This window comes from Moschus berezovskii, chromosome 1 (genome assembly GCF_049115385.1).
Source record: "Moschus berezovskii isolate FMDL1 chromosome 1, NW_MosBer_1.0, whole genome shotgun sequence".
Lineage (NCBI taxonomy): Eukaryota > Metazoa > Chordata > Mammalia > Artiodactyla > Moschidae > Moschus > Moschus berezovskii.
The window spans coordinates 9910667-9936937 of NC_142460.1; the positions used below are offsets into that span (position 1 = coordinate 9910667).

Consider the following 26271-nt stretch of genomic DNA (forward strand, 5'->3'; position numbering starts at 1 on the left):
CTCCACACCCTCTCCAGCATTTATTATTTGTAGACTTTTTGATAGCAACCATTCTGACTGGCATGAAATGGTACCTCATTGTGGTTTTGATTTGCATTTCTCTGATAATGAGTGATGTTGAGCATCTTTTCATGTGTTTGTTAGCCATCTGTATGTCTTCTTTGGAGAAATGTCTGTTTAGTTCTTTGGCCCATTTTTGGGTTGTTCATTTTTCTGGAATTGAGCTGCTCATATAATTTTGAGATTAATTATTTGTAAGTTGCTTTGTTTGCTATTATTTTCTCCCATTTTGAAGGCTGTCTTTTCACCTTGCTTATAGTTTCCTTCATTGTGCAAAAGCTTAATTAGGTTCCATTTGTTTATTTTTGCTTTTATTTCCATTACTCTGGGAGGTGGGTCATAGAGGATCCTGCTCTGATTTATGTCAGAGAGTGTTTTGCCTATGTTTTCCTCTAGGAGTTTTACAATTTCTAGTCTAACATTTAGATCTTTAATCCATTTTGAGATTTTTTGTGTATGGTGTTAGAAAGTGTTCTAGCTTCATTCTTTTACAGGTGGTCGACCAGTTTTCCCAGCACCATTTGTTAAAGAGATTGTCTTTTCTCCATTGTATATTCTTGCCTCCTTTGTCGAAGATAAGGTGTCCATAGGTGCGTGAATTTGGCTCTGGGCTTTCTATTTAGATATGCTTCTGAAGAGACTTTAAAGAGCTGTCTTGTGAGCCAGGCTCCCACACAGCTGTCGTCCTCATCACAGGGGATGAGAGCTTTCTTCTCAGCAGCATTTGTGCAGAGGACAGCTTCCAGCTCTTATCAGACTTCTTCCTAACCCAGAATCCAAATTCAGCTTGGGAAGTGAAAGCCAGGGAAAATAGAAGGAGGCAGTAGGAAATTAGCCAGCAAGACAGGGCTTGTTCATTCACCCATTCCTGTGTAAAGAAAAATAATTCTTGAGTGCCTGTTAAGATCCTCGCATATCATGAAAAGTGAGGTGCAAGTGTGGTCAAGGTGAGGCTGAAGAATTTAGTCAGAAGGACATTCCCGAGTTCTGGGTCAGAGATGGAAAGAGGTTCTAACCAAGGGAGTCCCACAGAGGCTGCACACATTTTCAACTATAACTATTCAAATTCTCACCCCCACTGCTCACACTCAGATAAAAGAGTTAGGAATCAGATTTTAAATGTCACATGAAGTCTTCCAGAAGTATCACAGGATTATTAGTCATCTGTTATTCTGACCAGCTGTTCTGCAATGTTTCATCCATGTCAAGACTCGGTTAGGGGTCTTTACTTCACAGAATCCCTGGGGAAATGTGTGCTTAATGCATGTGCTTTGGTTCCTTTCTGAAAGCATGCAATTTTGTTTATAGGACACTCCAAATTTAAACAGGTTGGCTACTGGGAAGTGGTTCAAGATTTTTTTTAAGTTTGTTGAGGTTCTTTTAAGTCTAAAAAATAAGACTTCTCAGCAACTAGCAACACTTGCTGTGGCCTCAGCTTCCAGTAGTCCCCAGACTCCCAACCCAGCCACCCTGGGTCCCTTCCAAGCTCTGCTCACAAACTTCCAATCTCCCCACTGCAGTGCACAAACACACATATTTCTGTTCTGTTTTCTCAGCTTTTCCTCGTCATTGCTCATGCCAGTTCCCACTCCCCCGTCAAACTAAACTACATTTCTCTTTCAAGATGAGTTTGCTCATTTACTCAGTCTTTATCGGGTGCCTTTTAAGTGCCAGGTACCATCTGGGATGTGGGGATACAGTGATGAACTAATAGGGATGCTCACTTGAGTGCCCCTGGGGACATAGAGAAGTGGATGGGCAAGCCAGTATACCAGTATAAGCTTCCCAGAGTCCCTTGAACTGCAAGGAGGGAGATCCAACCAGCCCATGCTAAAGGAGCTCAGTCCTGGGTGTTCATTGGAAGGACTGATGCTGAAGCTGAAACTCCAATACTTTGGCCACCTGATGGGAAGAGCTGACCTATTTGAAAAGACCCTGATGCTGGAAAGGATTGAGGGCAGGAGGAGAAGGGGACAACAGAGGATGAGATGGTTTGATGGCATCACTGACTCAATGGACATGAGTTTGGGTAAACTCGGGGAGTTGGTGATGGACAGGGAGGCCTGGCGTGCTGTGGTCTATGGGGTCGCAAAGAGTCGGCCACGACCGAGTGACTGCACTGAACTGAACGGATGAGGACCCAGAGGGAGCAATCCAGGAATGGGAGAATATAGTGGGAGTTTGGGGTGGGGGGTGGTTACCCTGCTCAGCTCCAAGAATTTATGGAAGGTGTTCCCAAGCAGGTGAGGCCCAACCAGAGGATGAACAAGAGATAGGGAGAGGAAGAGGTTCCTTGCAGGGGAGAGAGCTTGGACTGAAAAAGTGAGCAAAAGGCAGATTTTTGCAGAGTCTTTTAAGGCATGGAAGGAGTTTGTACTGTTTTCTTAAAGAACTGGAGGGAGAGACCTGATGTGAATTCTATTTCTTCTCTGAAGTTTCTCCCAGTTATTTACATCCCAAGTGTTTTTTATTCCTTCTTTGATTTCCAAAGCAATTACTGGCTCTACTTCGCAGCCTTACTCTGTCTTCGTGATCATTCTTTGCTGTTGGTTCTCAACAGCACACATGCCAGTATTCTACTCTTGGCTTGAATGTTCAAATACGCAATACACCTGTTTAAAAGTTCCCTGTCTTTACAGTGCGATTGTTCCTGCAGTCAATGTCACTTAATTGCACCAGTTTTTCCTTTTACGTGCATCAAGTTGTGACCACTCAGACATAAAATTCAAGTCAAAATTGAAACTAGTTTTATACATTGATTCAAATTCTGTAATATACCAATGAAGGAGAAAAGTTCCCCTGATGCTTGGTGTTAAAGGTAATTTATATTTTATATAAAAATGATCCTTGCCCTGAGGAGTTTGCATTAGGTCAAGGTTTCTAGAATATATATATATATATATATATATATATATATATATAATATGTACATATATATAGAGAGAGAATATGGATGTGAGAGTTGGACTATAAAGAAAGCTGAACATTGAAGAATTGATTCTTTGAAATTGTGGTGTTGGAGAAGACTCATGAGAGTCCGTTGGAATGCAAGGTGATCCAACCAGTCCATCCTAAAGGAAATCAGTCCTGAGTGTTCACTGGAAGGACTGATGCTGAAGCTGAAACTCCAATACTTTAACCACCTGGTGAGAAGAGCTGACTCATCTGAAAAGACCCTGATTCTGGGAAAGATTGAGGGTGAGAGGAGAAGGGGAAAACAGAGGATGAGATGGTTGGATGGCATCACCGACTCAATGGACATGAGTTTGAGTAAGCTTCAGGAGTTGGTGATGGACACGGAGGCTTGGCGTACTGCAGTCCTTGGGGTCACAAAGAGTCGGACACAACTGAGCAACTGAACTGAACTGAACTGATATATGTATATATATATGTATACATGTATGTATTATTTCCTTACAATCTTAACATGATTCTAGGTATAGCATAAGGATTTATTTGAAGTTTACATTTATTTCCATGACTTGGTTTACACTTTTTAAATCATAGTTTGAGTGAACTCCGGGAGTTGGCAATGGACAAGGAGGCCTGGTGTGCTGTGATTCATGGGGTCGCAAAGAGTCGGACACGACTGAACGACTGAACTGAACTGAACTGATCCCAACATATGCTCTACCTCCATTTGTGGGTACTCATAAACAATGCATGATATTGCTTCTCAGATTTTAGAATGTTGTATGAATGATGTCATAATGTATCCTTCTGCAACTCTTTTCAAGATTTGTTCATAAATGTAGTTCTAGCTTATCAATTTAATGGCTGTATTGTATTCCATGCTATGCATATCCCACCTTTAGGACATTTTGGTTGGTTCACCTCTTCACTAAAACACACCGTGCTGCAGAGACCGTGTTTGTATTTGGTTCCTTGAGTACCCTGTGTAAGACTTTCTACAGGCATGTAGATCTAATGTGAGGTTGCTGGGTTGTAGGACATGAGCATCAAATCTAGCCAGACGTGGCTAAGGATGCTGTTCAGACAAGACATTTCATTCTCTCCTCAGCATCGTGTGAGTTTCTCTGGCCTCACATTTTTAAAAATTGAAGTGTAGTTGACTTAGAATGTTGTATTCGTTTCAGTTGCAGAGAAAAGTGATTCAGTTCCACATACATATACATGTATGTGTGTGTGTGTGTGTATATATATATACATGAAGTGAAATTGCTCAGTTGTGTCTGACTCTTTGTGACCCTATGGACTGTATGTAGCCTACCAGGTTCCTCTGTCTATTGGATTTTCCAGGCAGTAATTCTGGAGTGGGTTACCATTTCCTTCTCCAGGAGATCTTCCTGACTCAGGGATTAAAGCTAGGTCTCCCACATTGTAGGCAGATGCTTTACCATCTGAGCCACCAGGGAAGTCCATATACACATATGTATTCTTTTTGATATTCTTTTCCTTTACACCTTATTATAAAATCTTGAGTATAGTTCCCTGTGCTATATAGTAGGTCCTTGTTGATTATCTATTTTGTATACAAGAGTGTGTCTGTTAATCCCAAATTCCTAACTTATCCCTTCCACTCCCTTTCCCCTTTGGTAACCATACCTTTGTTTTTCATGTCTATGGGTCTGTTTCTGTTTTGTATATAAGTTCATGTGTATCATTTTTTTAAGATTATACACACCAGGGAGTAGTATTCCATTTTATATATGTACCACAGCTCCTTTATCCATTTATCTGTTGATGGCCATTTAGGTTACTCCCACATCCTGGCTATTGTAAACAGTGCTGGAAAGGACCCTGGGGGTCATGTATCCTCTCAAAGTATGGTTTTCTCCAGACACATGTCTCAGAGTGGAATTGCTGGATTATATGAGAGCTCTACTTTCAGTTTTTTAGGGAACCTCCATACTGTTTGCCACTTTTTTGGCCTCACATTTTTTAAAGTTAAATTGACTAATTAATTGGAGGACAATTATTTTACATTACTATGATGATTTTTGCCATACATCAGCATGAATTAGTCATAAGTATACACGTGTCTGCAGTGATTTTGGAGCCCCCCAAAATAAAGTCTGACACTGTTTCCACTGTTTTTCCATCTGTTTCCCATGAAGTGATGGGACCAGATGCCATGATCTTTGTTTTCTGAATGTTGAGCTTCAAGCCAACATTTTCACTCTCCTTTTTCACTTTCATCAAGAGGCTTCTGAGTTCCTCTTCACTTTCTGCCATAAGGGTAGTGACATCTGCATATCTGAGATTATTTATATTTCTCCTGGCAATCTTGATTCCAGCTTGTGCTTCTTCCAGCCCAGTGTTCCTCATGATGTACTCTGCATATAAGTTAAATAAGCAAGGTGACAATATACAGCCTTGACGTACTCCTTTTCCTATTTGGAACCAGTCTGTTGTTCCACGTACAGTTCTGACTGTTGCTTCCTGACCTGCATACAGATTTCTCAAGAGGCAGGTCAGGTGGTCTGGTATTCCCATCTCTTTCAGAATGTTCCACAGCTGGGAAGGATTGGGGGAGGGAGGAGAAGGGGACGACAGAGAATGAGATGGCTGGATGGCATCACCGACTTGATGGACATGAGTTTGAGTGAACTCCAGGAGTTGGTGATGGACAGGGAGGCCTGGCATGCTGTGATTCATGGGGTTGCAAAGAGTCGGACACGACTGAGCGACTGAACTGAACTGAACTGAACTGATACACGTGTCCCCCTCATCCTGAACCTCCATCCCACCTCCCTTCACACCCCTTCCCTCCAGGCCTCATATTCTTGATAACCCATGTCACTTTTAGATTTAGGGATCTGACGTACTCTTAGGGGAAAATAAAACTTAATTAAATGAGTAGAGTTTGCTTTAGAACTTCCCAGAGAGCAGTTAAGCCTACTGTAAAAATTTTCGACAACCCAGAATTAGTTGATTGGATTATTTAAAAATGATTTGAACACAAGAGTATTGTTAAGGAAAATTATAGAGAAAAAGTATAAAAATGCCTTTAGTATTACCCCCTTAACATAGTCACTTTAAAAATATGCAGAATATGCTCACTGACTTGGTAATTATCCTGCACTGGTGGTCTAATGGGTCTGCATTGGATTGCTGCTGCTGCTAAGTCACTTCAGTCGTGTCCGACTCTGTGTGACCCCATAGTCGGAAGCCCACCAGGCTCCCCCGTCCCTGGGATTCTCCAGGCAAGAACACTGGAGTGGGTCGCCATTGCCTTCTCCAATGTGTGAAAGTGAAAAGTGAAGTCGCTCAGTCACATCCGACCCTTAGCGACCCCATGGACTGCAGCCTACCAGGCTCCTCCATCCGGATTTTCTAGGCAATAGTACTGGAGTGGCTTGCCATTGCCTTCTCCGTTGCGTTGGACTACAGTGAAGTAAAAATGAACAGAACAAGCGTCCACGTCAAACTTGCCTTTATTTTAGAACTTGTCTCTTGCTAACACTGCAATTCCCAAGAACAGTTCTGTCACATAGAGTACTCATGTTCTTCCACAATGTTTTGTTTTGTTTGCAGCCAAAATCAAGTACAAACAGAGTAAAGCATGCTAAAATTTAAAACAGATGATCACGGCACAAAATAGCACTTTATAAAATTAGCCTCATCTCACTTTTTTATTTCTTACAAATTCCATTGTTTTGTAAATGTCCTGGAAAGGGCAAACATTGTCTATGATGGTAGCAGCTGGACAGATGGGGTTTCTCAGGTCAATCAGTGTTAAATGCAACTCCAGGGACATACCAGAAATGAAGACATGGGCATGGATTTTCATTTCTCAAAAACAGAAGACATTCTTCGGAAATTCTAATCCTCAATCCTTTTTCCTCCAGTCCAATTTGAGATATAGATATGATAAAAAATTATGACAAAAATATCCTGTAGGCAGGCACATCATTATAATTGACACCTCATACAGAATTGTCAAAGAAAGGATTCTGTTAACTCTTCAAGGCCAGTTGTCCCAATTCTCGGGAGAAATGAAATCATTCCTAGTTTCTTGGGTCGGGTCATTGATGTCTTCACTCAGAGAAGTCTTTCCCTCACATTTGGAACAGAACAAACTGAGCATGTTATTAGTCGTGAAAAGTTCCTGCCACTTATGACTCCACTTCTAATAGATGATTTATACCTCTCAGTTAGAACCATATGGAATTTCTCATGCCACTGGAGCTATGTTCTTTTCTGCTATGATCATCTCGTGTCCTCACCATCTGCAAAACAAAAATATGTGTTGCTCTTAATGTCACTGGATTTATTTAAAATATTCCCTTTAGAGTCTATTCCTTTTCATGCCACATAAGAAAAAAAAAAGGCATAGTTTTGCCATTTTCAATAGTCATAATAAAATAGTGTGTGATCATAGATATAAAAGAACAACATGTAAATGGAAGTATAGATATACTTCTTCCCAGGATAATACCGTACACTGATGATCTGAAAATTGATGCTTAGCATATTTAGTGACTGGTAAAATAAAAGTGCAGAGATAGAAGAATTCTGCCAAGAATCCCTCTAATCTTTTTTTTTAGCATTAATTTCCCCTCCTATCCCTCTTTGCCACTCTTCCCTGATCACCTCCTTGTGAGCTTTGGCTTCCAGCATCAGCTCATATTAGTCTTTGGAGAGCTTGTGTCCAGCTACTTGAGTAGCTTTAACCTCATAGAGCCAGAGTATTTGGGAGTTCAAGGCAACTCTTGACCAACCAACAGTCTATGAAAGAGTAAGAAAGCCTCTCGTCAAGAAAACTCTGAAGCACAGTTCACAGGAATAGCTTGGAAAACCATAAGACATTGATGAAAGAAATTGAAGATGATACAAATAGGTGGAAAGATTTATTGTGCTTATAGATTGGAGGATTTAATATTGTTAAAACGACTATATTACATAAGGCAATCTACAGATTCAACTCAATCTCTATCAAAATATCAGTGGCAGATTTCATAGAACTAGAATAAATTGACTCTAAAGTTTGTATGGAAACCCAAAAGACCCTGAATAGCCAAATCAGTCTTGAGAAAAATAGAACAAAGCCATAGGCGTCATGCTCCCTGATTCCAAACTATACTACAAAAAATACAGTCATCAGAATAGTATGATACTAGCTGAAAACAGACATATAGATCAATGAAACAGAATTGAGAGCCCAGTGATAAACCTATGTTTATATGGTCAATTGAACTACAAAGAGGGACACAAGTATACACAATGGAGAAAAGGCAGCCTCTTCAATACATTATGTAGGGAAAAATAGCTATATAAAAAAAGAATCAAACTGGACTTCTTTCTCACACCATAAAAATAAACTCAAATGGATGAAAAACTTCACTCTAAGATCTGAAATCATGCAGCTCCTAGAAGAAAAAATAGGCAGCATGCTTTTTAAAGGACTGACTCTTTAGCAAGAGAAACAAAAGCAAAAATAAACAAATGAAAGTTTATGAAACCAAAAAAAAGCTTTTGCAGTTAAGGAAACTATCAACAAAACAAAAAGGCACTCTACTGAATGGGAGAAGATATTTGCAAAGGGCATGTCCAATGAGGGATCAATATGCAAAACATACAAAGAATATATAAATGTGCATTGTGTATATAGAAATATATAATGAAATATATATATATAATGTATATGTCTCTATAACGAAACACTACTCAGTCATAAAAATGAAATCTTGCCCTTTGTGACAACATGGATGGATCTAGAGAGTTTTATGCTAAGTAAAATGAGTCAGACAGAGAAAGATGAATACCATGTGATCTCGCTTATATGTGGAATCTAAAAATCAAAATAAGCAAGCAAAACAAAATAAAAATAGACTCAGATACAGAGAACAAATGGGGGGAAGCTAGAAAGGATTCAGGGGATTAAGCGGTACAAACTTCCAGTTACATAATAAATAGGCACATATGTACTTTCTTTGATAAAATAATATTTCTTATGATTTACATAGTCTTTCTTTTTTACAGTTTTTCCTCAGAATTTTGAAGCTGCAATTTAGCTCATTCACTTTTTTTTTAATTGGAGGCTAATTACTTTACAATAATATATTGGTTGGTTTTGCCATACACTGACATGAATCCGCCCCGGGTGTACATGTGTTCCCCTTCTTGAACCCCCCTCCCACCTCCCTCCTCCCCATATCCTCCTTCCAGGTCATAAGGACATATCCCCATGTAGTCTAATTGGCAGAACTAGGTTTTACTGTAAAACCAATCAACTAGTCCTTCAGTTCAGTTCAGTCACTCAGTCATGTCCGACTCTCTGCGACCCCATGAATCACAGCACGCCAGGCCTCCCTGTCCATCACCAACTCCCGGAGTTCACTCAAACTCATGTCCACACAGTCGGTGATGCCATCCAGCCATCTCATTCTCCGTCGTCCCCTTCTCCTCCCGCCCCCAACCTTTCCCAGCATCAGAGTCTTTTCCAGTGAGTCAACTCTTCGCATGAGGTGGCCAAAGTATTGCAGTTTCAGCTTCAGCATCAGTCCTTCCAATGAACACCCAGGACTGATCTCCTTTAGAATGGACTGGTTGGATCTCCTTGCAGTACAAGGGACTCTCAAGAGTCTTCTCCAGCACCACAGTTCAAAAGCATCCATTCTTCGACATCAGCTTTCTTCACAGTCCAACTCTCACATCCATACATGACCACAGGAAAAACCATAGCCTTGACTAGACGGACCTTGGTTGGCAAAGTAATGTCTCTGCTTTTTAATATACTATCTAGGTTGGTCATAACTTTCCTTCCAAGCAGAAAGCATCTTTTAATTTCATGGCTGCAATCAGCATCCACAGTGATTTTGGAGCCCCAAAAAATAAAGTCTGACACTGTCTCCACCGTTTTCCCATCTATTTCCCATGAAGTGATGGGACCAGATGCCATGATCTTTGTTTTCTGAATGTTGAGCTTCAAGCCAACCTTTTCACTCTCCTCTTTCACTTTCATCAAGAGGCTTTTTAGTTCCTCTTCACTTTCTGCCATAAGGGTGGTGTCATCTGCATATCTGAGATTATTGATATTTCTCCTGGCAATCTTGATTCCAGCTTGTGCTTCTTCCAGCCCTGCGTTTCTCATGATGTACTCTGCATATAAGTTAAATCAGCAGGGTGACAATATACATCCTTGACGTACTCCTTTTCCTATTTGGAACCAGTCTGTTGTTCCATGTACAGTTCTGACTGTTGCTTCCTGACCTGCATACAGGTTTCTCAAGAGGCAGGTCAGGTGGTCTGGTATTCCCATCTCTTTCAGAATTTTCCACAGTTCATTGTGATCCACACAGTCAAAGGCTTTGGCATTGTCAATGAAGCAGAAATAGATGTTTTTCTGGAACTCTCTCGCTTTCTCCATGATCCAGTGGATGTAAAACAATTTCCACCTTAAAAAGAGTCTGATTTCTTCTTCCATTTGAAATAAATACATTGCTAAGGATCTCTGTTATGACATCATGAGATTTCATTCTGAAATACCTGAATGATTAAGGCTCTTGCTATGATTCTTTGGTTTGGTGAAACCATGCTTGCTCTCCTTCAATGTTTCTCTTGTAATGCTCTCTCTGCTTTGTTCTTACAATTTTCACTTGGGAAAGTTGTATCCTTTGACAAGGGAAATGGAACAGGCTAGATTACTAAATAAAATGTATCATAACTCCAGTCATGCTCACTCTGTCACATATCTGGATTCAGAATATCCAAACATGAGTTCCAATATCCAAGCTCTAGCAACACATGTCCTCTGTAACAGAAACATGTACAGGATGGGAGAGATCTGAATTCTTTCCTGGTCTAAAGAAGGCCTACAGATCCAACATTTAAATGGCACTTTGACAACATGTCCCCCAGCCTGTGCTTCCCTAAGAAGACTTTACATCTGGGCCAACTGTCATACAAAGATTTAGAATGACTGAGAAACACGCCACTCTTTGTGTGTGTGACATGGGGGCACTTGTAAAAGGGGATACAGGAAAGGAGATCTCCATGATTCTTCATACGTAACCATTCTCAGATAGATAGAGTCCTTTAGTAACTTTTCTTAGAAATCCATGCATTTGAAGGTCTTTGTATGTCCCCCAATGTCCCTAACGTATAAAATACAGTAGCCTTGCTCAAGTGTCTCCATAATACAAAAAAGAAAGTTGAGGACCAGGGCAATCAGGTGACTTTTCATGATCACAAAGCTAGTTACCAACAGAACCAAAACTAGCGTCTGGATCTCCTCATTCTCAGTTTAGCCTTCTTTCCACTATGGCTGCCATCATCATCATCATCATTATCATTGTCTTAAACACCACCTAGCGTTTATTAAACTCTTTGCAAACTGCTGTTTGAAGCAGTTTACATTCATTTACTGCACACGTTTACCTGTGACGTAGGGTACTGTTACCCCAGGTGGAGAGCAGACTCTCAGAGAGGCCAAACGGTGTGCCCGAGATCAGATGACCAGCAATGGCAGAAATAAGATGCACATCCACGTCTGTCCTCTGGATTCATTCTTTCAACCACTGTTTCCCAAAGTGCTTTCTATAAAACGTGAGCCCGAAAAGATGCTCCCCGAAACAAAATCAAAGTGGTCAAAGTGGCTTGACTATTAGCCCCTCTCTCAGAATTACAATGAAAATGAGCTCATTAAAGTCAATGAGAAATCATGCAAAAAAAAACACCTACTTATTAGTATTTTACAGAAACATGATTTTTCCCAAATACTTGTAATATCTAGTGACAGGACCCCTATTAATAAGACTAATTCAGGCTCAAGGTCTATACATTAGGTTAGTCATTGGCAAACTCTAGCCTGTATCAAAGTCATCTGGAAGGCCCTGAACCAAGCTTCTGACTTAGTAGGTCTTTGGTAGAATCCAATAATCTGCATATCTGATGAATTCCTAGGTGATGCTGATGTTCTTGGTCCAGGGACCACACGTTGAGAGACGATGCACTCAGTGATGGAAAAATAAAGGTTAAGAAAGAGTCCCTGGGTTGGCATAATGGAAAAATGAATACAGTTACACTTTTCAAAACGTACATCAAAACCTTGCAAATGTACATTATGATGAGCAAATAGAAAGTGTGTACATTGAGTAGGTGGCTAAAATGAAAACATCAGAAAAAACGAGCAGGTAAAAAGAAAAACCCACTCTCTTTGGGAAAACAAAAGTGAGCAAAGCAATGTCAATGTTGAATGTTCTTCACAACGGGTTTTTATTTTTAACTGTCAAACATATTACCAGGAAGGTAATTCACAGGACAAGCCTAGTTGATTATGTACCAGGCACAGTGTGTAGTCTGAGCTTCAAAGGTATCATTTAAGCAACCCAGAGGTAGGTTTTATTATCTCCTTTTCAAGCTTTAAGGTGTACTTTTGTTTTATAAATATAATTATAGAGTATAAATCACTGTGACAAAGCAGTAGGTGCTGTGGATGTTCTTTGGGAAGACCCTTCAGGTGCCTGCATCTTCTACTTCCTAATCTATAAAAAGATACAGGACAACTCAGAGATTTCTAAAGCTTTTCTGATTTTCACATTCTAACCTCTCATAAGCCTAAGAAGAAAGCCAAAGTGAGATTTTCTGAAGAGACTCAGACGGACTTCGAGGAGCGGGACTGACCAAGTCACCAAATCAGTCAGTCAGCTAGACTTCTCTGAAAGAAATGATTAAAGATATCACCCACTTCTATAATAATTAGTGTTAGTTTCAGTCATGTCCAACTCTTTGCGACCCCATGGACTGTAGCCCACCAGGCTCCTCTGTCTATGGGATTCTCTAGGCAAGAATACTGGAGTGGGTTGCCATGCCCTTCTCCAGGGGATCTTCCCCACCCAGGATCAAACCACCATCTCCTGCAGCTGCTGCATTGCAAGGCAGATTCTTTACCACTGAGCCACTGGGCAGCCCAAGCATGGGAAAGAACCCCCTAAATCTGTGTTTCCCAAATGTGTCTATGCATTATAATTGGCTTGATACTTGCTGACCATAATTGCCAAGCCCACACTTGTATCAATTAAATCACATTCGCTGGTATTTCAAGGTAGTTTATGGCTGAAAATGCCAAGGTTAGTAGAATCAGAAGGATTGCAATCAAGCAAGCATTATCAGTAACTTTCTCATTTATTGTCGTTTCTCATAATTTCTTCCCTTCAGAAGTTTTCTCCAATTTTTTATTTTATTATACATCACACATACAGAAGTGGAGGGCTTCCCTGGTGGCTCAGACGGTAAAGACTCTGCCTGTAATTCCTGTGCTTACATTGTTAGTTATATTCCCTACTGTCGTGTTTAATCGCTCAGTCGTGTCCAACTCTTTATGACCCCATGGACTGTAGTCCGCCAGGCTAGTCTGTCCATGGGATTTTCCAGGCAAGAATACTGGAGTGGGTTAGCATTCCCTTCTCCAGGGGATCTTCCCAACCCAGGGACTGAACCTGGGTCTCCTGCACTGGAAGGTGAATTCCTCACTGCCGAGCCACTGGGGAAGCCCTGCTACGTCCCCACAGATTCCTGAACCAGCCTCCCTTCCCGCCCCCTTGACTCTTCACTGTGTCCCTCCCTCTGCGTCACCTGCCCGGTGTGTCCTCTCCTCCATCCCCAGTCACTTGACCTCACTCAGATGTCGTCCAGCTACAGTTGTCCTTTTAGAATAGATATGCTGGCAACAAATTCTCTTAGTTTTCCTTTATCTGGAAACGTCTTTATTTTGTCTTCACTCTGGACAGCTATAAACTTGAGTATAAAGTTCTGTGTTCACAGTCCCTTCCTTGAAGCGCTTTAAAGAAAAAAATGATGTTCTACTGCCATTTGGCCTCCATGGCTTCTGATGAAAAATCTACAGTCATTGCAATAATTATTCCTTTCTTCGGTGAAAGAAGTGGAGTCAACTCAGTCACGTCCGACTCTTTGCGACCCCATGGACTGTAGCCTACCAGGCTCCTGCATCCATGGGATTTTCCAGGTAAGGCTACTGGAGCGGGCTGCCATTTCCTTCTCCAGGGGATCTTCCCAACCCAGGGATTGAACCCGGGTCTCCTGCACTGTAGGAGACCCTACAGTCTGAACCACCAGGGAAGCTACTGCTTCCAGATTGTTTATTTCGCCTTTGTTTTCAGTAGTTTGATTTTAATATGTCTGAGTGGGGTTTTCTTTGAACTTTTAAAATCTGTAACATTGTGTCTTTTACCATATTTGGGAAGTTTTGGTCATTATTTTCTCAATTTTTTTTTTTCCTGAATGGATCCCTTTCTACTTTCCTTCTAGAATACCAATGAAACAAATGTTAGACCTTTTTATATTGTTCAAGTTTCCAGACTGTTCATTTTTAAACATCTTCTTTGGTCCCTTTCTCTTCACCTCGTGGGGCCCCTGTAATGTGAATATCGGGGCGTTTAATGTTGTCCCAGAGGCCTCTCAGGCTGTCTGCGTTTCTTTTCACTCTTATTCTACATTCAGTTCTGCACTATGGATCCACCAGTCTGTGTTCCAGGTCACTTTTCTGTTCTTCTGCCTCAGTTATTCTGCTTCTGATTCCTTCTAGCGTGTTGGTCAGCTCTGTTCGTCTGTGCTTTAGTACTTCTAGGTCTTTGGTAGACACTTCCTGCATGTTCTCCATTCTTTTTCTGAGATCCCGGATCGTCTCATCATTGTTCTGAATTCTTTTTCTGGGAGGTTGATGCCTCCGTTTCATTATTTCTCTGGGGACCTATCCTGCTCCTTCATCGGGCACATCATCCTGCTTCTTTCACTTTGGTTAGCTTTCTGTGGTTCTGACTGTGGTGTTCATTCTGGAGGCTGCTGGGATTGTAGCTCTTATTTCTGCTGTCTGCCCTCTGGTGGATGAGGATAAGAGGCTATGCAAGCTTCCTGATGGGAGGGACTGACGGGGAAAACTTTGTCTTGCTCTGTAGGCATGGCCAGTGCTCAGTGAAACTTTAATCGAATCGTCTGCTGAAGGGTAGGGCTGCGCTCCCTCCCTGTCAGAGGTTCGGCCGGAGGCGACCAGGCCTGGAGTCCACAGTCCCTCAGTCAGTCAGTCAGTGCAGTCGTATCCGACTCTCTGCGGCCCCACGAACCGCAGCACGCCGGGCCTCCCTGTCCATCACCAACTTCCGGAGCTCACTCAGACTCATGTCCACAGAGTCGGTGATGCCATCCAGCCATCTCACTCTCTGTCGTCCCCGTCTCCTCCTGACTTCAATCTTTCCCTGCATCAGAGTCTTTTCCAATGAGTTAGTTCTTCATATCAGGTGGCCAAAGTATTGGAGTTTCAGCTTCAGCATCAGTCCTTCCAGTGAACACCCAGGATTGATCTCCTTTAGAATGGACTGGTTGGATCTCCTTGCAGTCCAAGGGACTCTCAAGAGTCTTCTCCAACACCACATCTCAAAAGCATCAATTCTTCGCCACTCAGCTTTCTTTATAGTCCAACTCTCACATCCACACATGACCACTGGAAAAACCATAGCCTTGACTAGATGGAACTTTGTTGGCAAAGTAATGTCTCTGCTTTTTAATATGCTGACTGGTTGGTCATAACTTTTCTTCGAAGGAGCAAGCGTCTTTTAATTTCATGGCTGCAATCACCATCTGCAGTGATTTTGGAGCCCCCATAAATAAAGTCTGACACTGTTTCCACTGTTTCCCCATCTATTCCCATGAAGTGATGGAACCTTAGTTTTCTGAATGTTGAGCTTTAAGCCAACTTTTTCACTCTCCTCTTTCACTTTCATCAAGAGGCTCTTTAGTTCCTCTTCACTTTCTGCCATAAGGGTGGTGTCATCTGCATATCTGTGGTTATTGATATTTCTCCTGGAAAACTTGATTCCAGCTTGTACTTCATCCAGCCCTGCATTTCTCATGATGTACTCTGCGTATAAGTTAAATAAGCAGGGTGACAATATACAGCCTTGACATACTCCTTTTCCTATTTGGAACCAGTCTGTTGTTCCATGTCCAGTTCTAACTGTTGCTTCCTGACCTGGATACATATTTCTCCAGAGGCAGGTCAGGTGGTCTGGTATGCCCATCTCTTTCAGAATTTTCCATAGTTTATTGTGATCCACAGAGTCAAGGGCTATGGCATAGTCAATAAAGCAGAAATAGATGTTTTTCTGGAACTCTCTTGCTTTTTCAATGATCCAGTGGATGTTGGCAATTTGATCTCTGGCTTCTCTGCCTTTTCTAAATTCAGCTTGAACATCTGGAAGTTCACGGTTCACATATTGTTGAAGCGTGGCTTGGAGAATTTTCAGCATTACTTTGCTAGCATGTGAGATGAGTGCAATTGTGCGGTAGTTTGAACATTATTTGCCATTACCTTTCTTTGGGATTGGAATGAAAACTGACCTTTTCCAGTCCTGTGTCCACTGCTGAATATTCCAAATTTGCTGGCATATTGAGTGCAGCACTTTCACAGCATCATCTTTCAGGATTTGAAATAGCTCAACTGGAATTCCATCACCTCCACTAGCTTTGTTCATAGTGATACTTCCTAAGGCCCCCTTGACTTCACACTCCAGTATGTCTGGCTGTAGGTGAGTGATGACATGGCTATTGGTGACCTCCAAGAGGACTTAGGCCAAGACGCATCTCCCAGGGCTGCCGTCCCTGTGACAGGCTACTGCCAGCCCACGCCTTGACAGGCGACCCTCAGACACCCCCAGGTAGGTCTGGCTCAGGCTCCTGTGGGGTCGCTGTTCCTTCTCCCTGGTCCTGACGCATACACAGGTTTTAATTTTTGTGCCCTTCAAGAGTAGAGTCTCTGATTCTCCCATTCCCGTGGAGGTCCTGTAATCAAATTACCCTGGACTTCAAAGAAGGATTCCCTGGGGATCCCCAGTCCCCTTGTCAGCTCCCCAGGCTGGGGAGACCAATGTGGGGCCTAGGCCCTTCACAGCAGGGCAAGAACTTCCTTGGTATTGCTGTTCTCCAGTTGGTAGGCTGCCAATGCAGCGGGTATAGGACTTGATTTTACCGTGCTTGCACCCCTCTTACCGTCTTGTTGCGGCTTCTGCTCTGTCCTTGGATGTGGGGTATCAGTTTTTGGTGGTTCCAGTGTCTTTCTGGTGACGGTTCTTCAACAACTAGCTGTGATTGTGGTGCTCTGGCAGGAGAAAATGAGCGCCCGTCCTTCTACTCTGGCTATGCTGTCCACCACTGTTCATTTTTAAAAATCTCCTTTCTCTCTTCAGATCATGTAATGAATCTACCCTGAAATTCACTGACCCTTTCTTCTGTCTTCACACTGCTACTGAGCTCATCCACAGAATTTTTAAAATTTCAGAGATCGTATTGTTTTCTTTCAAAACTTTTTTTTTTTTTTGGTCCTTTTTTGTAATCTCTATTTCTCAGCAGAGAAATAGAGATTACAGAATAAGGTGGCCCACTCCAGTATTCTTGCCTGGAGAATCCCCATGGACAGAGAAGCCTGGTGGCCTACAGTCCATAGGGTCTCCAAGAGTCAGACGTGACTAAAGCAACTTAGCACTCACATCTCATGAAGTACAGTTATAATAGCTGCTTTAACGTCTTTGTCAGATAATTGCAATATCTGAGTCGATTTGAAAGTCTGCATCTGTTGTCTTTGCATTTGAATACCGTTCACAGCTACTGTTCTCTGTTATGTTAAATAATTTTGGATTGTATACTAAAAAAAAATTTATTTTTAGGTTTTAAGCACCTTGGTCTTTTAAAAATACATTTTTAAAATTGAAGTATCGTTGATTTACAATGTGTTAATTTCAGGGATGCAGCACAATGATTCAGTTATATATACATACATGTATAAGTATATATTTCCTTTTTCAGATTCTTTTCCCTTATAGGTTATTATAAAATATTGAAGATGCTTCCCGCTAGTGGTAATAAACCCACATATCAGTGCAGGAGACCTAAGAGACATAGATTCGATCCCTGGGTTGGAAAGTTACCCTTGAGAACAGTACGCCATCCCACTCCAGTACTCTTGCCTGGAGAATCCCATGGACAGAGGCACCTAGCAGGCTATGGTCTATAATAGAGTCACAAAGCATCAGACACAACTAAAGCCAAAGCACACTTACATGCATATATAAAACATCAAGTATAGTTCCTGGTGCTATACAGTAGATCCTTATTGGCTATCTATTTTATATATAGTATAGTGTGTATGTTAATCTCAAACTCCTAACTTATTCTTCCCCCTCCCTTTCCTTTTGATAACCTTAAATTTGTTTTCTATGTCTGTAAATCTATTTCTATTTTGTAAGTAAGTTCATTTGTACTTTTTCGCACATATAAGTGATATCATAGGATATTTGTCTTTCTCTGTTTGGCTTACTTCACTTAGTATAATACTCTCTAGGTTCATCCATGTTGATACAAACAACATTATTTCATTCTTTTTTATGGCTGAGTGATATTCCATTATGGGCTTCTCAGGTGGCTCTACTGTCAAAGAACCCACCTGCCAATGCAGGAGATGTAAGAGATGCAGGTTTGATCCTTGGGTCAGGAAGATTCCCTGGAGGAGGGCATGGCAACCCACTCCAGTACTCTTGCCTGGAGAATCCCATGGACAGAAGAGCTCGGCGGGCTCTTCTCATAAGGGTCGCACAGAGTCAGACACAAGTGAAGCAACTTAGCAAGCACGCAATATTCCTATATATACACTATAACTTCTTTGAATATTATATTTTATAGATTCTAAGTCTTCTATAATTGTTTGTAGAATGTTAATTTTTTAAGTAGACAATCAATATGCAAGGTTCAGAATGTCAATGTCTCACTTTCTATAGGCAGTGGTTCGATCACAGTTTAGTGTTCAAAACCTTCGGTATCCTGTTTTGATTCTTTCCAACCCACGTATAGCTTAGGGGAGATTCTGGGACTTACGGAGTTCCCATAATTAAAATTACAGAACCTCTCTTCTCTGAGCCTACCCCAACATGCTGACCAACAGGGCCTGACTTCTCAGTTACTGTGCCCCAAAAGATAGGACTTCTCGTTAATTTTAGCTGTCTAGACTTATGTTCAGCTCTAAACTGGAGTCCACCTTTAGAGCAAAACCATGAGAAAGAAAGGAAAAAATAGGTTTTTCTTCCATAACCTTGGACACACAGAATTTCCTAGTTTTCCTGGCCAGAAATGCGAGTTTTCTATCAAGTTTCAGCCACCTGCCCCATGGTCATCGCACAGATCTAGGAATGCAGCTCTGCACATGGCCAAAAGAGAACAGAAAATGGGAAACTCACGCCCCGTCACAATGTCTGCTTCTGCTTACTGCTCAGAGTTCATAAGTAGTTACTTTTTGTGTTTTGTCCAGAGTTTTCAGCTGCAGTTAGTGGGAAAGAGAGATAGTAAGGGCTCACTCCATCCTGAGGCCAAAGTAGGTTGAGTCTTTCTCGACCAGATCAGATATTTCATCAGGTTTATATTTATTTTTCCTTTTCTTACATCTTATCTTCTCTCTCCTGTCTATATTTTTCTCTATCCTCATCTCTTGTTTTCCAGAATTTTTCTCATTTTATTATATTCCACATATTATCTATAATTAAACTCATATCTAATATATACAGCATATATGAAAATAATATGTATATGTATGTAAAGTATACATGCATTATATATATATATACACACACAATATTCTACTATATATACAGTGTATGTGTATACATACATTATTGTGAAGGGGCATGAGTTTTCTATTTCTTTTTTCTCTATAGTATATATTAATATATAATGTATGTATACATTATACATAGTAAAATAATATATATATAAATTATAAATAAATACATAAAACATGTGTATTTACTATTTACTATATATATATATATACACAATGTGTGTGTATATATATGTACATATATATTATTATAGCTCTATACAGTCAGAAAAAAACAAGAATGGGAGCTAACTGTGGCTCAGATCATGAACTCCTTATTGCAAAATTCAGACTTAAAGAAAGTAGGGAAAACCACTAGATCATTCAAGTATGACTTAAATCAAATCTCTTACGATTATATGATGCAAGTGAAAAATAGATTCAAGGGATTAGATCTGATCGATGGAGTGCCTGAAGAACTAAAATAGATGGAGGTTTGTGACATTGTACAGGAGACAGGGATCAAGACCATCTCCAAGAAAAAGAAATGCAAAAAGCCAAAATGGTTGTCTGAGGAGGCCTTACAAATGGCTGAGAAAAGGAGAGAAGCTAAAGGCAAAGGAGAAAAGGTAAGATATACCCATCTGAATGCAGAGTTCCAAAGAATAGCAAGGAGAGATAAGAAAGCCTTCCTCAGCGATCAATGCAAACAAATAGAGAAAAAGAATAGACGCATTTGATTTTAATTAGGTCCCATTTGTTTATTTTTGCTTTTATTTCCAATATTCTGGGAGGTGGTTCTTGGAGGATCCTGCTGTGATTTATGCCGGAGAGTGTTTTGCCTATGTTCTCCTCTAGGAGTTTTATAGTTTCTGGTCTTACATTTAGCTCTCTAATCCATTTTGAGTTTATTTTTGTGTATGGTGTTAGGAAGTATTCTAGTTTCATTCTTTTACAAGTGGCTGACCAGTTTTCCCAGCACCACTTGTTAAAGAGACTTTTTTCTCCATTTTTCTGCACAGCAAAGGAAACTATAAGTAAGGTGAAAAGACAGCCTTCAGAATGGGAGAAAATAATAGCAAATGAAGCAACTGATAAAGGATTAATCTCCAAAATATACAAGCAGCTCCTGCAGCTCAATTCCAGAAAAATAAATGACCCAATCAAAAAATGGGCCAAAGAACTAAACAGACATTTCTCCAAAGAAGACATAAAGATGGCTAACAAACACATGAAAAAATGCTCAACATCCCTCATAATCAGAGAGATGCAAATCAAAACCACAATGAGATACCATTTCACACCAGTCAGAATGGCTGCTATCCAAAAGTCTACATGCAATAAATGCTGGAGAGGATGTGGAGAGAAAGGAACCCTCTTACACTGTTGGTGGGAATGCAAACTAGTACAGCCACTATGGAGAACAGTGTGGAGATTCCTCAAAAAACTGGAAATAGAACTGCCTTATGATCCAGCAATCGCACTCCTGGGCATACACACCGAGGAAACCAGAATTGAAAGAGACACATGTACTCCAATGTTCATCGCAGCACTGTTTATAATGGCCAGGACATGGAAGCAACCTAGATGTCCATCTGCAGATGAATGGATAAGAAAGCTTTGGTACATATACACAATGGAGTATTATTCAGCCATTAAAAAGAATACATTTGAATCAGTTCTAATGAGATGGATGAAACTGGAGCCTATTATACAGAGTGAAGTAAGCCAGAAAGAAAAACACCAATACAGTATACTAACGCATATATATGGAATTTAGAAAGATGCAAATGATAACCCTGTATACGAGACAGCAAAAGAGACACAGATGTATAGAACAGTCTTTGGGACTCTATGGGAGAGGGTGAGGGTGGGATGATTTGGGAGAATGGCATTGAAACGCGTATGTTGTCATATGTGAAACAAATCACCAGTTCAGGGTCGATGCATGTTATAGGATGCTCGGGGCTGGCGTGTGGGAATGACCCAGAGGGAGGATAAAGGAAGGAGGGAAGTGGGAGGGGGGTTCAGGAGGGGGAACTTATGTACACCCGGGGTGAATTCATGTCAATGTATGGCAAAACCAACCAATTGTAAAATAATTTGCCTCCAATAAAAAATAAATAAATTAAAAAAAAAAAAGAATAGAAGCAGAAAGACTAGAGATATCTTCAAGAAAATGATAGATACCAAGGGAATATTTCATGCAAAGATGGGCTCAATAGAGGACAGAAATGGTGTGGACCTAACAGAAGCAGAAGATATTAAGAAGAGGTGGCAAGAATACACAGAAGAACTGTACAAAAAAGATCTTCATGACCCAGATAACCACGATGGTGTGATCACTCACCTAGAGCCAGACATCCTGGAATGTGAAGTCAAGTGGGCCTAAGGAAGCATCACTACAAACAGAGCTAGTGGAGGTGATGAAATTCCAGTTGAGCTATTTCAAATCCTAAAAGACGATGCTGTGAAAGTGCTGCACTCAATATGCCAGCAAATTTGGAAAACTGAGCAGTGGCCACAGGACTGGAAAAGGTCAGTTTTCATTCCAATCCCAAAGAAAGGCAATGGCAAAGAATGTTCAAACTACCACACAATTGTACTCATTTCACATCCTAGCAAAGTAATGCTCAAAATTCTCCAAGCCAGGTTTCAACAGTATGTGAAATGAACTTCCATTCCAGATGTTCAAGCTGGTTTTAGAAAAGGCAGAGGAACCAGAGATCAAACTGCCAACATCCACTGGATCATTGAAAAAGCAAGAGAGTTCCAGAAAAACATCTACTTCTGCTTTATTGACTAACTGTGTGGATCACAACAAAATGTAGAAAATTCTGAAAGAGATGTGAATACCAGACCACCTTACCTGCCTCCTGAGAAATCTGTATACAGGTCAGGAAGCAATGGTTAGAACTGGACATGGAACAATGACCTGGTTCCAATTGGGAAAGGAGAATGTCAAGGCTGTATATTGTCACCCTGCTTATTTAACTTCTAGGCAGAGAACATCATGCAAAACGCCAGACTGGATGAGGCACAGGCTTAATTCCAATAACCTCATATATGCAGATTACACCACCCTTATGACAGAAAGTGAAGAAGAACTAAAGAGCCTCTTGATGAAAGTGAAAGAGGAGAGTGAAAAAGCTTGCTTAAAACAGCATTTAAAAAACTAAGATCATGGCATCCAGTCCCATCACTTCATGGCAAATAGATGGGGAAACAGTGAGAACTTTATTTTGAGGGGCTCCAAACTCACTGCAGATGGTGACAGCCATAAAATTAAAAGATGCTTGCTCTTTGGAAGAAAAGCTATGACCAACCTAGACAGCATATTAAAAAGCAGAGACATTACTTTGCTAACAAAGGTCCATCTAGTCAAAGCTATGGTTTTTCCAGTAGTCATGTATGGATGTGAGAGTTGGACCATAAAGAAGGCTGAGCACCAAAAATTTGATGCTTTTGAACTGTGGTATTAGAGAAGACTCTTGGGAGCCCCTTAGACTGCAAGGAGATCCAACCAGTCCATCCTAAAGATCAGTCTTGGGTATTCATCAGAAGGACTGATGCTGAAGCTGAAATTTTGGCCACCTGATGCAAAGAGCTGACTCATTTGAAGACCCTGATGTTGGGAAAGATTGAGGGCTGAAGGAGAAGCGGACGACAGAGGATGAGATGGTTGGATGGCATCACCGTCTCAATGGACATGAGTTTGAGCAAACTCTGGGAGTTGGTGATGGACAGGGAGGCCTGGTGTGCTGCAGTCCATGTGGTCGCTGAGTTGGACATGACTGAGCAAATGAAGTGAACTGAACATTATATAATGTATGTATACATTGTATATATATATTGTGGCTCAGCTAGTAAAGAATCTGCCTACAATGAGGGAGACTTGGGTTCGATCCCTGGGTTGGGAGGATACCCTAGAGAAGGGAAAGGCTACCCACTCCAGTATTCTGGCCTGGAGGATTCCGTGAACTGTATAATCCATGGAGTTACAAAGAGTTGGACACAATTGAGAGACTTTCACATAGTTCACCTATATACATATATACAATGTAAATGTGAGCATTATATATACTATACATAAATTAGACATGGGTATAAGTATAGATACAGTATGTGTGAGCATGCTTAGTCGTGTCTGACTCTTTGTGACCCCACGAACTGTAGCTTTCCAGGATCCTCTGTCCATGGAATTTTTCAGGAAAGAATACTGGAGTGGGTTGCTATTTCCTACTCCAGGGGATCTTCCCAACCCAGGAATTGAACCCGCATCTCTTGAGCCTCCTGCATTGGCAGGCAGATTCTTTACCACTAACGCCACCTGGGAAGCCTCATAGTATAGTATATATTATCACTTCAGTCATATTTGACTCTTTGTGACCCCATGAACTGTAGCCTACTAGGCTTCTCTGTCCATGGGATTTTCCAGGCAAAGATACCAGAGCAGGTTGCCATTTTCTCCTTCAAGGGATCTTCCCTGCCCAGGGCCTGAACCCTCATCTCTTATGTCTCCTTCATTGGCAGGCAGGTTCTTTACAACTAGCACCACCTGGGAAGCCCATATATACTATATATAATGTATATATACATTGTATAAATAGTTAATACTGTATATATAAAATGCAGGTATACTTCATATACATTTATATATGTAGATTACATATAGTATATACACACATTATATATTACATACTATATATCATGATATACATTGTCTGTATGTATATATATATAAAATATACACACACATATACATACGTTTACAGTATTTGGGACTTTGTGGTGGCTCAGGTCGTAAAGAATCTGCCTGTAATGTGGGAGACCTAGGTTTGATCCCTGGGTTGGGAAGATCCCTTGGAGAAGGGCATGGAAACCCACTCCAGTATTCTTGCCTGGAGAATCCCCATGGACAGAGGAGCCTAGCAGGCTTCAGTCCAAAGGGTCGCAAAGATTCAGACACAACTGAGTGACTAAGAACAGCACAGCACATAGAATATATTATGTACATAATGTACACATATATAGTGCTTTATTACATAACTGAACAAATGTTTATCACATCACTGCTGGGCATCTCTGTTACCACTCTGAGGCCATTACAAATCATTCTGCTCTGAACATTCTAGTACCTGACCTTTAGTAAATATATATTTTTCTGTTGGGTATAGACATTGCAGTAAAATTGTTGGGTCATAGGATAAACATATTTTCACTGTTAGTAGATATTCAGGAATATTTATTTTAAAATAATTTTTCTCATGATTTTGGTACACAGCAGAGATTGTGAACAGTTGTTCTGAAACCAGTCACAGCTGCCTCTTCTCCATCTCTATTTTCTCTTTAGCTGTGCATTCATAGCCACTTCCCCAAGCACCCTAAGAAGCACACAGAGATCTCAGAACCGTAGCAACCTTGTCCTGTCTGGTCTCTGCTGCACTGGGGCTCAGCCAGAAGCCTACATTGCAAGCCAGGAACGCGCTGGTCACCAAGGGATAAAGCAGACACCAGCCGTCACATTCTGGAGGCCTGTCACCCAGTTCCTCTCCTCTCCCATCCCTGTAAGAGCTTCCCCCTGCTCCCCAGGACCTGTGGTCCTCCCCGCTGCCCCTCTCATGTTTCTATGCCTTGACTCACCCCAGGCATTTTTATCTAGTTCTGGTTTTGTCAATACCGGTGGCTCCCTTTTTTCTCCCTTCTAGAGTTTTATCTCCTTTGTCCCCTTGTTTTGGGGACCCCACGTAGCCTAGATGATAAACCCCTCTGTTACGCCATCTCTACGCATCCCGATGAGTTCTAACTGCTCATCTTCTACCAGGGAAAATCCAGACAAACAAGGTTGTTTCAGGCTTGTCAGCTCTTCGGCACTCAAGGTTACCTTTTTCATCTTGTCTGTCATTTGCTGGAGATGTAATTTCTTCTGAATGTGCCTCTTTCTTGTCTTTCATCATCAGTTCCCCAGATGAAAAGAGCATGTATAACCTCTGGATCAAATCAGTGGTGATACCAGAACTGTGACTATGACTGTTCCCTAATTCAAAGAAATGCTGCTGCTGGGAATCGGGCTCACCCGAAAGCTCACTGCTCCCCATCTCAATTTCATATACTTCAGGAAGAAGGCTAAGGCAACAGAGAAAAGTGATGAAACACAGGTTAACCAAGTCCCTCTCACGATTCAGTGTAGTTGCAGGCAGCTAAGGTAACAGGAATCAAATTTATGCATGTTATTGGAATAGTCCAAATGTAGTTTGTGTAAGAAATCTGACTGGAGGGGCAACTTTTTAATATTCCAAAGGGAAATTAAACATTTGTGCCCATGGTTTAGGGCTCCAAACCATATTATTTTCACTACTGAATTTTTACTGAGTACTTAGGACTAGACTTTGCAAAATCAAACTTAAAAGAATTCTTTCTGCCAGGCTCCATATGGGTACTGTTTCAAAAATGGTATGTTTTTGTTGCCACTTTATGAGTTTTTCTTTTTCATCTTTTTTCTTATTCTCTAAAACTATTACATCTAACCTTTGATATATAAGTTTTCTGTTTTGACAGTACCCAGTATTTGAATGATATTATATAGTTACTAATAAGGTGTTAATAGCCCCTTTCTTTCATAAGCTATAGAAATATAAATATGGTTTTTTCTA

General features: G+C 40.9%; 1 protein-coding gene across 1 annotated transcript in view; it reads right to left on the bottom strand.

Annotated features, from left to right (window-relative positions):
- Positions 1 to 6446: 6446 nt before the first annotated feature.
- The window catches only part of COL6A5 (collagen type VI alpha 5 chain), a 161995-nt gene continuing 142170 nt past the window's right edge, over positions 6447 to 26271 (bottom strand). Inside the window, exons 40-41 of the mRNA XM_055416595.2 lie at positions 25503 to 25744; positions 6447 to 7253 (exon numbers count right to left, since the gene is read on the bottom strand). Coding sequence (XP_055272570.2) covers positions 7234 to 7253; positions 25503 to 25744 — 262 coding nt within the window. The 3' untranslated portion in view covers positions 6447 to 7233. The remainder of the gene's footprint in view (positions 7254 to 25502; positions 25745 to 26271) is intronic.